Source organism: Meriones unguiculatus, chromosome 1, assembly GCF_030254825.1.
Source record: "Meriones unguiculatus strain TT.TT164.6M chromosome 1, Bangor_MerUng_6.1, whole genome shotgun sequence".
In the NCBI taxonomy this organism is placed as follows: domain Eukaryota; kingdom Metazoa; phylum Chordata; class Mammalia; order Rodentia; family Muridae; genus Meriones; species Meriones unguiculatus.
In genome coordinates, this window is record NC_083349.1 from 33,213,787 (window position 1) to 33,231,374 (window position 17,588).

The 17,588-nt window shown below is 41.0% G+C and overlaps 1 protein-coding gene and 1 pseudogene across 1 annotated transcript in view; one reads left to right on the forward strand and one right to left on the reverse strand.

Moving 5' to 3' along the window:
• Positions 1–17,588, forward strand: part of Gnaq (G protein subunit alpha q) — a 230,554-nt gene that overhangs the window by 76,547 nt on the left and 136,419 nt on the right. Inside the window, exon 2 of the mRNA XM_021659255.2 lies at positions 5,056–5,240. Coding sequence (XP_021514930.1) covers positions 5,056–5,240 — 185 coding nt within the window. The remainder of the gene's footprint in view (positions 1–5,055; positions 5,241–17,588) is intronic.
• On the reverse strand, positions 958–1,151 carry LOC110562513 (guanine nucleotide-binding protein G(I)/G(S)/G(O) subunit gamma-5-like; annotated as a pseudogene).

The following is a 17,588-nucleotide window of genomic DNA, read 5'->3' on the forward strand; positions in this document are numbered from 1 at the left end:
ATTTGGCCTCAGCCTTTGTATTCATTAATGGCTTCAGATGCAGACTTGAGAATCTCCAAATACACTTATGAAAGGCCCTGGCAGGATGAAATGAATGTATTCATTGTATAGTCTTCAATGCTGTAGTTCACTTGATTGTATTTCTTTTTTATCTACAGAATCTAAAAACACCTAGAAGCAGTGTGGATGCAGGACAGCCCGTGAGGGGTCCTCCTAGATCTATATTTTGCTTTTCTCCAAGGGTAAAGAGGATGAATGGGTGGACTGTTAGGATTCCTGGTAATGTCAGTGTTTGTTTTGCTGGGTCCTTGTATGTAGATGGGGTACCAGAGTTCTTCAGAGCAGGCACAGTAGGAGTGTTATGGTAGTAGTAGTGATAGTAGTGGTAGCAGTGGTAACAGGGGCAGTAGTGACGGGAGCGGTAGTGACGGGAGCGGTAGTGACGGGAGCGGTAGTGACGGGGTAGTAGTGCTGGTATGCTACATAGTAGAGCGTTGATGGATGTCTGTGCATGTGTGACTGTCCATTGGCAGCTATTTTAATAAGAGAGTAGTTCAGGAAGGTCGCCTGGGTGTAAGAGAGAGAACCAATGAGTCTACGATTACTTTAACAAAAAATGCTAGTTAGAGGGCAAACCACTAAATTTATGATTGCTTTCAGTAATAAATGCTAAGTTATGACCCTTAAGATAATATAAGATTGGATCTGAAAGTCTTTTTTTTTTTGTATGCTGTTTTATTGTATGCTACAGCGAGTGTATATAAAATAGTTAAACCTTGTGAAATAGAAATCCATGAAAATTCAGAGAGGTAGACGTTAAGGACTAACAAGTAGAAGACTGTAGTGTATCATGGCACGTGCGACAGAGAAGATTTGGTACAGACTTCAGATTTAGTTGTATATTTTGAATATTCGTTAGTTCATGAGAAGTGGCCTGAGAAACCTCAAGATGTATGTCTACACAAAGGAACAGACGTTCTGGGGTCTGAAGGGATTTGTGCTTGAAGACACTCCAGTTAGCAGAGGGTTGTGCTGAGCATTCTGCAGACAGAACTTTTTCAAGTTTGCAGCTGCTCGTGGTTGAGCCCGGCCTCCAGCCGGAGCTGCTGAACCACCTTCTTCATGGTGGCGATACTAGAAGAACCCAACATGGCGCTTGGGGCAGCCATGCCGCCTCTGAAAGTCATTTTTGACAGAATCCTTTGCAGATCACATCGGGCAAATTGGCAGAATAATTAGCATAAATGTATGGATGCTTCCTGTGAATTGTAATTAAAAATGAGTTTGTGTCAGCTCTATATGTAGGCTTTGATTGTGTTAAAAACATCTTGACAGTCAAAACCTGAACTGTGAACACTGTGTGTGTATGATGGTGCAAGTCTACCAGCCTACCAAGCTACGTACTCCATTGTAGAGTGTTAAATTGGTATGTTTAATGTTTGTTCTAACGGGGCTAGGTGCAAAGTGAAGTAGGGATACTCCCTGTCCTTTATCCAGACTCAGGGAGTAGGGAAGAACAAGCATAGTGTTTTTTTTTTTTCAGCCAATTATAAATGTTAGATGAGTTGGTTTTTAATAGACAGCATGGTTCTTAAGTCTAAGTACTTTGAGGAGCTTTGCAGAGTTGTTTCTAAAGATACATAGAACTTTTCTAGAGACATTTTCTAGCTATATTCATAGTGAATTACTGAAGGAAAAAGCAGACTTCTAATGGGTCTCATATCCTCCTGTATGTTGATTTGCTTGTTAAATATTATTAAATTATTTGATGAGAGATGTGTTCAGTGTAGTAAAAAGTAGGAGGCTGGTAGGATGATATAGACATTCATAACACTGAATTTTCACAGGGCAAAACATGTATGTCATAGTGCTTGGAAAAGTATAAATAAAGGTTGTGTACAAATTTCTTTGTTTTGTTTACAAAAGTAGTACCAGAGAGCACAAATCACTGTGTCCTTTGTATGAGAGAGAGAGAAAGAAAGAGACAGAAGGGTGGGTATGGGGAATAGGAGGGGTTCTGTGCGCAGATGCACATAACCTCTCTATAATAGGTTTAATGAGTTGCTGTATTTCTTGTAGTGAGGGGAAACTCACAGTCCAGAATTCTGGTTGGAGCTTTTTCATATCTAGTTTAACTGTTTCTTCATCATAGTTGGCCTCCAGAAGAGTGTCCTGAGAGTGAGGTACTGAAAATGATGTACTCGACAAACCAGAGAATAACTCGTAGAAAAGTTTATGGAACACAGGGCAGAAGAGGAAGAGAGAGTAGCCGCCATCCTTCCCTTTCCTTCATCATTTCCTTCATCATTTAATTGTACTCTGTTTTCCTTTAGGTTTTTGGTTAGAAGTTCTGGCTAGAAACAGTTGACATATTTCCAGTGGGTGACTGAGGAGCAATTTTTGAAAGTGTCTACCAAATGTCAGTAGTAAGGGCTGGTAAGAGCCAAGAACTCAGAGAAGACAGCCATTTGGAGGGGCTGCTCAGCAGTGGCTTCTGCTCTCTTGATGGGAAATTGCATATCTGAGTAGCTGCTTTAGGAACATAGCTCCTGCTGCCCACAGCTGCCTCTCCAGCTATGGCTTAGCTGTGAGAATAAGGCAAAGGCAAGGTGTTAATGAAATCTGTACCTGCCAGCCTCCTGGGCAGCATCCAGCACCATGGGAATGGGGAGAAAGGAGTCCTGGCTCTGCTTCTGGCAATAGAAAAAATAAATTTTTTTGAGGGCTCCAGGAATATATCCAAAGAGGTGACAGGCATTGACTGCTTTTTGCCTAAAGTGCTCTAAAGAAAGGCAAGCCAGTGTGGCTCATACTTCATGCATTAGCTTTTTATTTAAGAGTAAATATGTAAATTATGTATTTATGTAAAACTTTTTTTTTTAAGATTACCAGGAGAAAAGTAGTCCTACTGCCTGACTTTTGCTTTTTTCTTTTTCATTAACTTTATAAATTAACATCGTTTGGGGCTGGAGAGGTAGTTCAGTGGTTAAGAACACATGCTACCTTTGCAGAGTACCTAAATTTGGTTTCTAGCAACCATGTCAGGTGGCTCCTAACTGCCTATAATTTCAGGTCCACAGGATCTAGCTCCCTCATCTGGCCTCCCTGGACATCTGCACTCATGGGTCATGTCCACACATAGATGTTCCCTTTACCAACACTCATAAACACATCATTAAGAATAAAATCTAGAAAAGATGTGGAGGAATCTTACAGCTCTGGTCTCCTTCGGCACCTGCATTCACATGTACAGAACCACGCTCACACATACACATACTTTTTTTTTTTTCTTCTTAAAACAAAATCTCTGCTGCTTTTATAGTGTAAAGGACTATCTACACTCTGCCTGTAAGAAAATTTTTGATGAGGACAGTAATAAAAAGGAGCATTCTAAGCTTTTTTTTTTTTAACATCTTTTTAATTGCTTAAGAGAGTAAAGATACTACTATAAGTTATTGATTGAGGATTACTAATTTGTGGCTGCATTTCTACTTGAAATAGACATTTTTAGATGTTTCTGGTATCTGTGGTGGGATTGTAGAATATTCATTATAATTTTCAACTTGACCCTACTAAAATGTGAAGTAGCATGCACTTTTCGGTGTTACTTTTGTATTTCAGGGTGTTCTATATCATATATTAAAGTCATAGGGCAGGCTCGAGAGATGGCTCAGTGTATAAAGCCTGAGCTACACAAGTGTGAGGACTAGAGTTCATTTCAGATCCCCATTGCCTTGTAAATTTGGGCACATAATCGCAAAGCTCCAAAAGCGAGAAGAAAGCCTCAGAATAGGCTGTCTAGGTGTATTAGGGAAATCAGTGAGCTCTGGGTTCAGCTGAGAGAGCCTTCCTCCATGAACCCGGTGACAAGTGATCAAGGCAATTCCTGACATTGGGCCTCCATCTGCACATGTGTGTATAGTACCCACAGGCATGCAAGCAACAAACAAACCACCTTCAGTAGAACATTGGGCCCGGGATCACCTTTTGTTGTAACATCTGTGAGTCTGAATTGACTGGCTGTTATTTAAGATACTTTGGCAAAAGTTTTAGTACTTCTTGAATGTTCGTGATTGTTTATGAAGACCGCAATGAAATCTAAACATTGGAGAAGCAAAATGGCATGAGGGCAGATTTGCAGTTCTAGCTCTTAGTCTCTTCCCTCCGTCCCTCTCTCCCTCCCACTCTCCCTCCCTCCCATTTTCCCTTCCTTTTCATCCTGTTCTCAGCAGACTTGCCGGGAGGAAGGTCATCATTCTCATTTTGTTCTTTCATATTTAAATATTTAGAGTGTTTATTTTTAAAATATATGTCCTTTACATTGTTGGGGAGTGGAAAAGAACATAAAAAAGGCACTTGCATTTATAAATGTGAAGTTTTTAGATTTACAAATGTATATTGAGGATGGTAAAGATAAGAAAATTAGAAGAAAAACATCTTAAGAGAAAGTTTCTGAGTTGTTGTGTTTCTCATGAATGACACACAGAGAGAGGGCAACTCAACCAACCAGGCCCTGGAAATAAACACTGTGGCTACTATGGTCCAGATTGTAACCTATGTTTTGGTCTATGAGGAATTTGTTGTCTACTTTTGCCCCAGTGCCAGACTAGAGAAAAATGTCTTAGGCTTTAGGCCTTCTTCTCTTGTTTATTTCTAAAATGCATCAGTGTAAGGGTGTTGCCATTTCCAGAATGCAGGATGCATTTCAAATATGCATTTCAAAGCCCTGGTAAGAGGCTTTGTGAAGTTTCAGTTATTGTCCCATGATGCTGTTGGACTTGTTTCTCAGAGTGGCAGGGCTACAAGTCGGGGTTTGATATATCTAAGCTCAGTGGCTGTCTAAGATGCAAATAGTTTTTGAGCTCATTCCTTTAAAGTGAACTGTTACTCATCTAATTTTCTGAGTTTCCTTTGTAGGTGGCATTTTGACTTTGTATGGTGCTTCTCTCAGCATGTCTTTTGGGGTCTGTGACATTCAGGCCAGTGTCTAGTTTTGCTATTGGGAAACTAACAGAGGAGTCATGATCTAACGTGCTTCTGCCCTTTCTATTCCAGGGACAGGAGAGAGCGGCAAGAGCACCTTCATTAAGCAGATGAGGATCATCCATGGGTCGGGATACTCTGATGAAGACAAGAGAGGTTTTACCAAACTGGTGTATCAGAACATCTTCACAGCCATGCAGGCCATGATCAGAGCTATGGACACTCTCAAGATCCCCTACAAGTATGAACACAATAAGGTAAGTGGATTCATTGGAACATTTGGCAGAATGGTGCAAAAATGGTGTTGCAGAGCTTCTAGAATGGACAGTTGGGGGTTTGAAATATACTCTTTCCCCACTTTCCTGATCCCATTACCTCCCTTCCCCTCATCCCCTCCTTTTCTCCCTTCTCTTCTGTGTATGCATGGGTACATAGATGCTTACCTGTGGAGGCTAGAGGTCCACGTTTGAGTGTCTTGTCTATCACTTTTGACCTTACTAGCTGGCATGTGTTACAAAGCCTAAACATTATCTGCCCTGTTTGATACTAGGAAATTGTTCACAGTTGCAGAATTGGTTCTAAGTTCTGGAATGCTACAGCAACACTGTAATTTCCTTTAATACTGCTTGTATTTCTTTATTAAATGGGAATTTCACTGGCTGTGGAGGGAGCTGTGGATCAGGTAGTATCACACTGCGTGTCATTTTATAAGCCTCACTCTAGTTTAAGGATTTCAAACTTAGGAAGCAGCTTGTAATAAATTGCCGTAAGTTGCACACTTTTACTAAACCAAGATTAATTTTTCTTGAGTGTAGGTATGTATCCATTATCTTGTCCCTGGGAGTTCTGTACTAAACAAGCATACTTATTTATTGGTGAGCTGCTTCAACCCACCCCAAGTCGAGGGAACATTTGTTTTAGGATTTCTTTTGAACATACAGTGATCTGGTGTTTGTTTACTTATAAATACCATCTTGTCTTTTCTCTGAATACAAGTGTTCATAGCTGATGATAAAAGAGATTGTTATTTACTAAAACCTGCTTATGTAAATTGTATGATCCTGAGATTACTTCATTCTTTAGCTCTTTCTAAAAGGGTGAATTTCCATCATCTTGCAGAGAAATGCTCTTGTGATTACATTCTCTGCCTTGGTCTAGAATTTGGTTATTAATGAAAAGGAAGCAATCCTATGCCTCAGTGTTAGGATGTGTAGGAAGCTGTCTGGAATTATAGCTTGGGGAAGAAGGTCTGGATTTGGCAGTTGGTGTTCTTCCTGTTGTGGTTGTTTCATATGTGCGTGCATTATCTCCTCAGTAAGATCGCAGGTAGCTTGCAGGAAGCAAGCATGCTCTTTGGTAATATTTTCCCCCACAGTATGCCAGGAACAAAGTAGAGGCTTTTGCTCATTAAGTAGAGCACTTTACATAGGGAGGGGATTCTGGTATCCCTTTGCAGTGGATTTGTGTTGTGTGAACTGGGACATCAGGGATTCAGGCAATGTAAAAGTTTCGATAGTCTGTCCTCTTGCCAGTCTCTGCAAGAGAAAAGTACCTCATGTGCTGTTGCTACATGAAAAGAAATGCTGTTGAGGGCTTGGCCTATGCTACCGTCAAGGTGACAGTTCTACCTTTCCTTTTGTTCTATATTTTGAACATCCCTGATCTGAAAATCTAAGATCTCAAATGCTATGTTGCTCATGTGGAGGGCAAAGGATAGCTTGCAGAAATCAGTCTCTCTCTCTCCACTTCATGTAAATTCAGTAAAATTTTGTGTAAAAACACTTACCAGGCTATGTGCATATCATGAGCATGAAAAATAAATGACTTTTTTGTTTAGATTGAAGCCCCATCTAACAAATACTTGTGTATATATGCATATGGTGTCTAAGTTTAGTCCAGACTAACCAGGCTGGACAGGCTGGCAACTATCCTTTAGCTCCCTTTGCCTGGGTAGCTGAGGACCGCTGCTGTGGCGCCTGGCTTTCCCTTTGGTTTGGGGTGCAGGGGTGCAAAGTGACCAGTGCTACAGTGCCTGTTTAGAGTAAAGAAAGACGCCTCACAGAAAGGTACCTCATTAGGGCTGGGGAAGATTCGGTTAGTAAAACACTCACCTTGCAAGCTTGAAGAGCTAGTTCTTTCCTTTCCTCAGAATCCAGGTGAAAATGCTGAGGATTATTACCAGGCATGTAACCTCCATGTTGGGGACACAGAGGTTAAGGCCCATTAGCCAGCTAGCTAGCCTAATTGTTGAGCTTCAGGTTAGTGAGACTGGAACCAGGGTCGTCATCTGGCCTTCACAATCTTGTATATGTTCAAGCATACCCACATCTAGACATAAACATTTCTTTAAAATGGAACGTGCCGCGTTAAAAACATTCAAGTTTTTTTTTTTTTTTAAATTTCCTAAAAAAACCCTCAAGGTTCTCAAAGCTGTTTTCAAAAAAGAAAAAAAAATTGCCCAAATTCTAAGGCTGTATTACCTTATTCCTTTGTTCAGTCTTTTGTCTTTTTCAGTCTATTGTCTTTGTTCAGTTGAATAAGAAATGCTACTTAAAAACAAAAAACCACAAGGGAATTTTCTTCACAGAATGACCATGGCCTGGTTCGTTGAAGAATCTCCACCTTTGTAATAAACAGGACTGAAAGTCAGATGAGCCAGAGATTTTCAGGCTGCAGAAGCCAACATTTGGCTAAAGAAGTAAGAAGAAAACTCTTGACGGTGTGAGCTCACACGAGGCCTGAGAAACTGAAGGACTGTGCTTGGTAGAGATAAACTTCAGCCACTTTCAGTCTTTCATCACTCACTTCAGATTCCTGGGAAAAAGTGTCGGGTTGGCCCAGCCTGGATGCTTTGGTAGTTCTATAGATGGGGAAGAAAGTTGGTCGATGTGATTGATGGCCCCTGGGGGAAATCTGAGTACTGCTGGTGGAAGAGGGAGAATGATTCTGGCCCAGTTCACAGATGTCTACTGCAGAGTGTACCGTCGATTTATAACATGAAATGACATGTGAAGTCTCTGTAGATGAAGTCCTCCAAGTTTACTTAGCCTTTACCATAAAATAAAATTTTCTATTCTGGACTTACTCTGGATTACACAATGGGAAGGGGCTCAAAGAGGCTAGTGCCTTAGTACCAGCTACATGCTGTGACAGATATCTACCAGTATATGAGTTCCAGCATGGAAAAGCCAAGTCATCTTGGAGTTTTCACATTTCTTATGAAACCTTAATTTCATAGTCTGAGCCAAATTTTCTCATGTGTGGAAGTGGGACAAATAGTGATAAGATGGTTTCAATGTTCAAAAGATAGTACATGTGAAATATCTTTTAAAATTTTGGCAGCGAGAGTCCAGGGGGTCTAAAATGAATTGTTATTGTAGAGAGAACAGAGGCTGCTAATCTTCCATGTCTATGTTTTAGACAGCATGGCTGAGTTTAGAAGGTACCTCTGGAAAAGAGTGATGACAATTGGATTAGATGCCAAGGGAGGTACAGAGCACTCCTTATCTGCTTGCGTTCAAAACAGAATGAACTTTAACATGTTAAATTTTCTAAAGCAGTTTTTCCAAATTAAAGCAAGTAATGGACCTAGACAGCCTGAAATCCTTTCTAATACTTGGCTCATGCTGATGCCTATTTTAAAACTAACAGGAGAGAACAGTGAATTGAAAAAGAATTCAGCAATAGACTTTTCAGCAATGGACCTTTCTTCCTTCTGTATTCTTACTGAATCACAGCTCATATATAGGAGAGCATGTGTGGTCTCATTAGTGAATATGTCTGTACCCAAAGCCGTTAGTCTGAATCAACGCAACCAGAACCTTAGGCTCATTGCCCCTTATTCTAGAGAAGTCTACCAACCACAGGGGTCACCGTGATGTTTAAGGACATTTAGTTTTGCCAGTGTGTTAATCAACCTGTGTGAGTGAAGACACATACTGTATGATCTTCGTTATTCTGTATTTTACCTAAATCAGATTTGAGGAGTTCATCTATTCTTGTTCCAGATAGTAATGTCCCATAGAACTTTGCCTGGTGATAAAAATATTTTTTATAAATTTTGTCCAATAGATAATCATGTTTGTGCAACATCTAGTTTTATAACTATGCAACAGGTTTTTTTTTGTTCGTTTTGCTATTTATTCTTTCGTTATTTTTGTGTTTTTGTTTCCTTTAAGAATGTAAGTGTTTATGACTATCATAAATAATACATACCATAAATACATATAAATAACACATATCCTAAATAATAGGTACTCTTAAAACTGGCTTTGGTGGAGCTGGAGAGATGGCTCAGAGATTAAGAACACTCGCTGTTCTTCCAAAGGTCCTGAGTTCAGTTCCCAGCAACCACAGGACAGCTCATAACCATCTATAGTAAGACTTGGTGTGCCGGCAGAAATGTTGTATAAATAATAAATAAATCTTAAAAAAAACTGGCTTTGGTAAAAATGGTAGAGTACATACTTAGGACTCACAGTGTGAAGTTAGCACGTAGTTAATTCCGGTACATAGTATTGCCAGAGGGTTTCCCAGAACACACTCACTGATGTAGCTCTAGCTGTAGGAATCGCAGCTGTCCCACATCTTTAGCATCTGGTATTGCGCTTTCCTAATCTGGGAGCTGGGGAGTATGTTTGCATCGTTTCAGTTTTCATTTCTGTGATAACCATGTCAAGTACCTTTTCATGTTTTTTGGCTGTTGTTTTAACAAATCACAAGCTTTACCCATTCTCTTCCGTATTACTTAATTTATTATTGCTTTATAGAAGTTTTTTTTAATATAATAATAATACAAGTCTCTGCTTAGTAAATACTATTTGCAAATATCTTCTTTACTTTGCGGCTTAGTTTTCATTTTCTTACTGATTCCTCCAGGGAAAGTTCTTAATTGTTCAGTTAGTCATTTTTTTTCTGTCTCTAATTAGTTCTTTTAAAGTATTCTTTGCTTACTTTAAATTCATATGAATAACCTGGGCCTTTTCTAAATTTTTAATTTTTGCTTTTTATATTTAGATCTAAAATAAACTTCATCATATATTGTAGAGTACAGCGTGGAAGAAGAAGCCACCTTTTAACCCAGCTCATTTACCAAAGACACCGTCCAGGGCAATGCAGGGTCACCTTTGTCACAGATCACCTGATTATGTACATGGAGTTGGTTCCAGGTTGACTGTTATGAGCCATTTGTTTATTTTGTATGTCTTTCTGTCAGTACTAAATTCTGCTGATAGTGAGTAGTGAGTTTTAATGTTGAATAGGGTCATTCAGCCTTAGTCTTCCTTTCTGAAACTGCACAAAAGCTGAGTCGATTGCCTTGTATTTAAAGGGTTTTTGGTTTTATATTCTTTTTTTCAGGAAGACCTTCTTGAACTCCTTAGGCTTCCTAGGCAGAACCCAAATGTTGTAGTCTATTCTCTGACAGGCAACATCTTCCTTTTCCTGAGGCCTCTATATGTCTGCTGTTCAGCTTGTGTTAATGTGTGGCTGAGTACAAGGTCCTTTATTTTCTCTAGATTAATAACTGACATTTTTAAAAAGAGCAGTTACCTCACTCCTGAAGGTTGATGGAATTTGCTTTGTGCCCTCATTAGTATTCATGGGCCATGTTCTTTGTCCTTTTTAGCATTTCATTTAAAAAGAATAGGACCTGGGCTCAATGCAGTGGGGACCAATTTCCCTTTCCAGCAGTGTCTTTTGGGCTGACATTTCCTCTGTAGCACCTAAATTTGCTGATGTGTTAGCAAAATCCTTTCCTGTTTCCCATCTCCAGTCTCCACATTGCTTGCATTGAACAGGTTTGTCTGGCTTTTCTTTCTTAGTTGCTTGATTGCTAGCTTTTGTGGAACTCGGCCATTTTCTGTGGCTCAGTATAAGACCTTAGGTTAAGTGAAAATGCAATAATAAGAGCTGCCTTTGCCACTCGTTAAGTATAGTATTTTGATCTGGTTTTTAAACTTATTGTTTATGTGTTGCAAAACAACTTGTTTTTATGAATAGGCAAAACAAACAAAAAACCAAACCCTACATGTTACTTGGTTTTCAATTCTTGAGATAGGGTGCTTTCTTTGTTTGTTTATTGCTGTGATAAAACACCATGACTAGAGCAGCTTATAGAAGGAGGGGTTTGTTTTGGGCTTTATGACTAGAAGGAGGAATGACCGTCACTGTCGCGGCAGGGAAGTGTGGCAGAAGGCAGGTAGGCAGCAGCGGAGAGGTCACATCTCTAACTACAAACTCAAGATGGCAAGTCTTTAAATTACCAACGCCCTCCCTAGACAGTGCCACTACCTGGGGACCATGGATAAAGATGGCACAGCCTTTTGGGGCACTCATACTCGAACCACCTCAGAAGCCAATGTGGTCCTCAGGCTTCAGCCTCCTGAGTATGGGTGAGAACCATCATTGGCAGCCGAAAACTACAGCCTGTGTGTACACTGTTTCTTCATGTGGACGTGTATATGTGCACAAACTCCTGTCTAACTGGTTCATGTTTACATGCTCTGAAGACAGAGCAGAATTTTCCCTGTGTTGCGCATAAACAATGACTGCCTTTGTATGTTTCCTCAGTGCGGTATTTGGGGGCTCTCTGCTTTATAGCTTCTCAGCTTATTCATCTGTTCCATATTCAGACTGCAGGTCAACCTGAGCTCATCTATGTTGTTTCAAATAGTATGACCAGGCATTTTCTTCTGGTCTCCACAGGCACCAGACACACGTACATGCATGTAGACAAAACACCCACACAGATAGATAGATAGATAGATAGATAGATAGATAGATACAGACAGACAGATAGACAGATAGACAGATAGATAAGGGAAAGAAGTAAGGGTTGGAATGGCCCGAACATTAATATTAGAGGACAGAGATGGGCTTTTGTTACTTAAACCTAGCACAGTATTTAGCACAAAAAATGGTTTTGCTGAATGAATGAAATGAGCATTTGTTTACTGTGGTAAGTTTGTTTGTTTGTTTTAACTTTATGTGCATTAGTGTTGTGTCTGTGTGAGGGTGTCAGGTTCCCTGGAACTGGAGTTACAGACCGTTATGAGCTGCCATGTGTGTACTGGAAGAGCAGTCAGTGCTCTTAACCTCTGAGCCACCTCTCAGGCCCTCATGATAAGTTTTGGTGCACTACTGTGTGATGTGCTGTTTAAGAATACAGTTAGTAGAGTTAAACGCAGTTTTCTTTGAAATTGTCTACAGTTTTCTTATTGATAAAAAGTGGCTATTGTAATTTCTACTTACAGTGTATTGTGAGAACCAATTATACAATAAATAGTCCATGGAGGAGCCAAGGCCCTGCCTTAGGCAGTGTAAGAAGCAAGTCCGTCACTTCCCAGAGTTTCCCTTAAAAAAGTGTTTAAAAAAATCTTATAACAGGCCAAACATGTTTGTGCTTTGAGCAAAAGCATTTTCAGCTGTTGAATGTTCTTCTTTTGTTTGTTTTCCCTTTCTCTCTGACACCTGAGATATTTTTCCCCAGCTTGTTAGCCCTATTTTATGACTAATTTCTAACATTTGGTTATTTTGTGATTGTATGCCTGTTTGTCTGTCTGTCTGTTTGTTTTAAGAGCATTAACGACTAAGTCAAAATAGAGGAGGGAGTAAAAAAAAATAGCAAGCTGTTAACATTCTCATGGTTTTTCTGAGTGTGCATTTATATTAATGTGGATACCAGCAAGGAAACATACTGTAGAAATAATGTTACTTTATGCCATGGAACGATGGTTGCTTACTTGCTTTTCCTCCTTCTACTCTTACTCTCCTTTCTTCCTCCTTTAAAAAAATTTCCTTTCTTAACAAGGCTTACTATATAGCCATCGAACTTGAAATCTTCTTGCTTTGTTGTTAGTGCTGGGAGTTTAGCCTTTTCCATATGGTGGATGCTTTCTTTCTCCAAGACAATAAAAAAGACTTCTTGTTCTTGCAGAGGACCTGGGTTCAATTCCTAGTAGCTAACACAGTGGTTCAACTGTCCATAATTCCAATCCCAGGGAATCTGATGCCTTCTTTAGTATCAGACATACATGTGGTACACTCAGATACATGTAGGCAAAATAGCCATACACACACACACACAAATAAAATCTAAAATAAAAGATGTAGTCATGATATTGGCTGGTACATGTGTCATAGGCATGAGGAAGCATGTCTCTCAGTGACCTCTCAGATTCCACAGAACATGGGAACTGAGGAGGAAGGTGACAATTTACTTTAAGACAGTGACCCCTCCCTCTTTTAAGTAAGAACTACAACGCACATTCACTTCTGCTTTAATGGTAAGTTAGAGAAGAAAAGTTATTATAAGGAGTTGCTTTGCTTTTCACCCTTGTACCTCCAGCCCTTTTGGGCCTGTGTATAGAGAGGTATAGGGAGCCTGGGCACCTTAAGCCTGGAGGGGAGGAAGGGTAACTATCACTTTAGAGCCTTATGACATTGGGTTGCTTGTCTTACTAGGTGCCAGAGTGCCCTCAATCCTCAAGAACTTCTGTAAGCCTCCATGTTGCTCCTCATTACTTCCTGCTACTGCCTTCTGCCTTTTGTAAAAAGGATACAGGCTGTGCACCATGAAATAATATTCAGGTGGCAAGTAGGCGTGTAGTGTCTGTGGGTCTAGGGCACAGGATTTCACTGGCTTGCCCAGGCGCTTGAGCTGTTTGCAGCCTGAGTTCTGGGGCTGTATGACATGGAGTTGCATTCAGGTTCTTCAACCGTCTTTTTCTCTAGTCTGATTCTCATGTGAGACCTGAACTTTGTGACTCATGGTACCTTCCAGCTCTTGTCCTGATTACCTGAGATTCTGCAGACCACATTTCCATCCACAAACCACAGCGACTGTCTGAAGAGTGAAAACTACTGAATTTGCTTGCTCCTATAGCGGTGTGGACCACAGCGCAAAAGCAAGTTGTGCTGGTAGTGGACTGAAGGAAGGCTATGAAGTAGCGTAACGAAATTAACCTGGCCGTGGCTAAAGAATTGAGCTGCCTAATTGAGAAGCATTCATACATCTCTGTGACCTAGGAACTAGCCTGGGTGGAAGTTTTCAGTCTGTGTTAAAGTTCACAACCCCTCCGCCCCCGTCAGCACATACTCATTGCTCAGTGTCTACATTTTGGGTTTTGTAAACCAGGTTCTTATGTCTGTGATCAGAACTTGTCATTGGTAACATTTTGTAGATCATTGATTTCTTAAATCCCTTTCATTTCAGTCTTTTTCTTTATTATTTTAACAGTTGTGTTTTCCTATTGAAAATAAACATTTTACTTGATATGTCATGTCAGAATAAATATCTCATTTTTTGAATGTCAGAACAAATTAAAGAATTTTTCTTTATTCTGGACAGCAAAGTTGTTATCACAAAAGTCAGCAATTACATTACCATTACTGTGAAGAGAATATTGATACTAATATTCACAGCACTGAACAGTATAATTGTTGAACCTTAGACATACATACCAAGAATGGAGAAGCAATACTTTTTCACTTGAAGATTCTTTGGAAGTTAATTGTGATAACGGCAAGTAGAAAGCCACCAACTCCCTAGAAGATACATTTTCAGGGTGACGCGGTAGCTCCATCAGTTATGTCCTGGCCGCGCAGGCGTGAACATGTGAGCTCAGGCCATAGGCCCCACTTAGGGAACCTGAGCCAGGTGTGGCGTGTTTGTAACCCCAGTGATCGGAAGGTGAAGACGGCAGACCTCTGCAGCTCACTAGCCAACACTTAGCCTGCTTTGCAAGCCTCATGCCGCAGGAGGAGACTGTCTCAAAAAAACCGAGATGGATGGCTCTGGAAAAACATGGCTGACTGAGCCCCTCCGTGCACATGCACCCACACAAACACTCACGTGTATACTCACATCCACACCTACAGAATAATTAAGTGACAAGTTTCTTTCCTTTCTTTTTTTTTTGGTGTCCTAGACTTAAACCCAGGTGTTGAGCTAGCTAGAGAACAGGAGCCACATTAAGGTGGAAGAGAAACAGTATCTTGAGGGGGAAGCCAGAAAGAGGATTACCACAAGCCTTATTTGAAGTCACTTGAAGTCCTAAATGCAGTTGTCAGTCCATAATGATTCTCTGGTAAAATGGGAAACTCTTGACACTGTCAAAGAAAGCATGCAAATAAAGGTGTTCTGGAAGAGCAGAACATCCCTAACTCTGAAACTGTTGGTGCAAATTGCTGAAGTTAAAAGGTTTAAGGTGGAAATCTTGCATAGTGGAGAATCCCTGTCAACCCAGTATTCCCCAACATCCCAGAAGAAGATAGAAGCTGGAGTTCGAAGCCAAGTCTCAGCCTTGGTTACAGCGGTGAATTTGAGTCAAAAATTGTTCAAAGTAGAGTAGGCAGTTTTCGACAAATAGCCCTCATCAGTCTTATCTGAAGTGGAATGTAGGACCTGCCAAGAAAGAGAGGGGTGAACATTAGGGTCAAGATAGTGGGGAAATGCAGGGACAGCTTAGTGGGAGCCAGTAATTGGGAGTTAGAGACGGCGTATGACGCTGAGATGAAGCAGAGTTGCTGAACAGGGGTGTGCCAGTTTCTGGCCACAGGTACATCTAATTAGTTATATCTAGGGTAGCCAGACACTGTATCTTCATCCCAGTTTTCCACAATAACAGGAAATAGGTATAGCATGCATAATTAGAAATCCAGATAGACCTAACTCATTTGAATAGTATGTTTCTTTCTGTTGCAGAAATCTTACTGTCCTGTGATGTACCGTCAGGCCAATTTTGACCTTGATGTTTGCACACATAATTTAATCTCAGGGTAGAGTAAACTGTAAACCACCACAGCCCATAACCATGGACACGTCACAGACCCCAGGATCACAGTCTGATTTAGTAAAGAACTAATCTTGGCCAAGGAAGCCCGCTTGAGGGAAGGAGACTGTCAGTCTGGTGAAAGAACATACCCTGAATTGGGCAGCAGGAAGCAGGCAGCTGGAATCTCCAGCAAGTCTATGGTATAGATTCTGCTCATGAAAAGGAGACACTTAAGACTCCAGCAGTCATCCTTTGTGCAGCTCTGTGCACATAATAGTGCTTAGTGTATATCGTGTGCAGAAGAGCTCACCAAAGTGCAGAGGTGTCTTCCAGCACAGTGTTTTTAGCTGCAGCCTGATGGGGCCCTCAGTGATAGACCCAGGGCTAAGGCAGTGTCTTTTGTTTGATGTGGCTCCTCTGTGCTGTTTCTCACCTGTCCCATCCATTCCATTACTGCATACCTATGTTCCAAGCGCCGTGCTTATGGAACCAAGACCTGAGCTGCTTTGGAGTTGCTAAGCTGCTAGCCAGGCACCTGATTAAGTACGTGGTAACTTATAATACAGTGTGGTAAATCCATCATACCAGAGAAAAGTGCAGCACAACTAGGCAGGTGTTAGCATGGAAGGACAGGGACAGGGAGGCTCCCTAGAACTTGATTTTGCTAAAGATACTCTTTATTAAGTGCTTCCTATTTGCAGAGTTCCAGGCTGGACGAAGAACAACAGTCCTGGTCCCCAGGAACATGTAAGATACATGATAGGAATGATAGCAAGTCGGTAGTGCATTTATCTTATGCTTCTTACATTAGCATTAAATAATAGTGATGCACACTGTGTGAGATAAGTACTACAGGTTGACAAGACAGTGGGTGGCCTGGATCATCCTGTGAGGGAACTGTGGGCCTCAAAGACTAGCTGTCTTACAAGGTTGTCACAGCTCATAGATGTGATAATGTGAATAAACTTCCTCCCTTTACATTCTTGTGGTGCATTTTCTTTATCTAAATGAAAGATCTTTTGCATTGCTTTTCTTTGTCAGAGAAAGTCTTTTAGATGGTTTGCTTTAATATTTTTAGTGACAGTTGTTTCTAAAGTAAAATAATGGGTTTAAGTAAGCAGGCTCCTGGGGTGTGGGACAGAGGAGGCTCTGCCTCCAGCATCACAGAGTGGCTCAGCATGCTGGGCTTTTGCAGTGACTGCTCAGGTTCCCAGAAGCCTCACTGCACTCACTGTGCAGTGTTTCAGCTCATCAGTACAAGCTAAAATGTAAACAGGAAAGGGTGCCAGTGAGAATCTCAGGGACATAGCCCCAGGGAGCTGTGGCTGAGCCATTTCTAGGTGCATCAACCCTTGGCACACCCAGCACCTAATAGCAAGTTGAATGAGTGCAAAGTAGGCCCTGTGTTCTCCGAACAAATCTCTAGCTCAGGGTCTTGTTGCTGCTCTGGTTTTGACATTTGGAGATCTCCAGTTCTGCACATTCTTATCCACAGACATGATAGCCCCAGTTCTGCACATTCTTATCCACAGACATGATAGCCCCTGCAGGTCCCCTCTCCTCCCCTCCCCCACCTACCCTAAATATGCTCTGCCACTGAGAGCTTTCATGTTGCTAAGACTTCATTATTACAAAACATGCAGTGGTGCTCCATCATAAATAAAAATCCCTAACAAGAAAAATGAGCTGAGCACATTCTGTGAGCCAGTAAACTGATTTTTCCCTGTCTTACAGTGGTCTGTTATTCTGCTAATTTTCCAAACTCCATAACTAACAATGGCCAGCTCTGTTCTGGAGAGAATTACCCAGGTTTGGCCTGGGCGCCTCTGC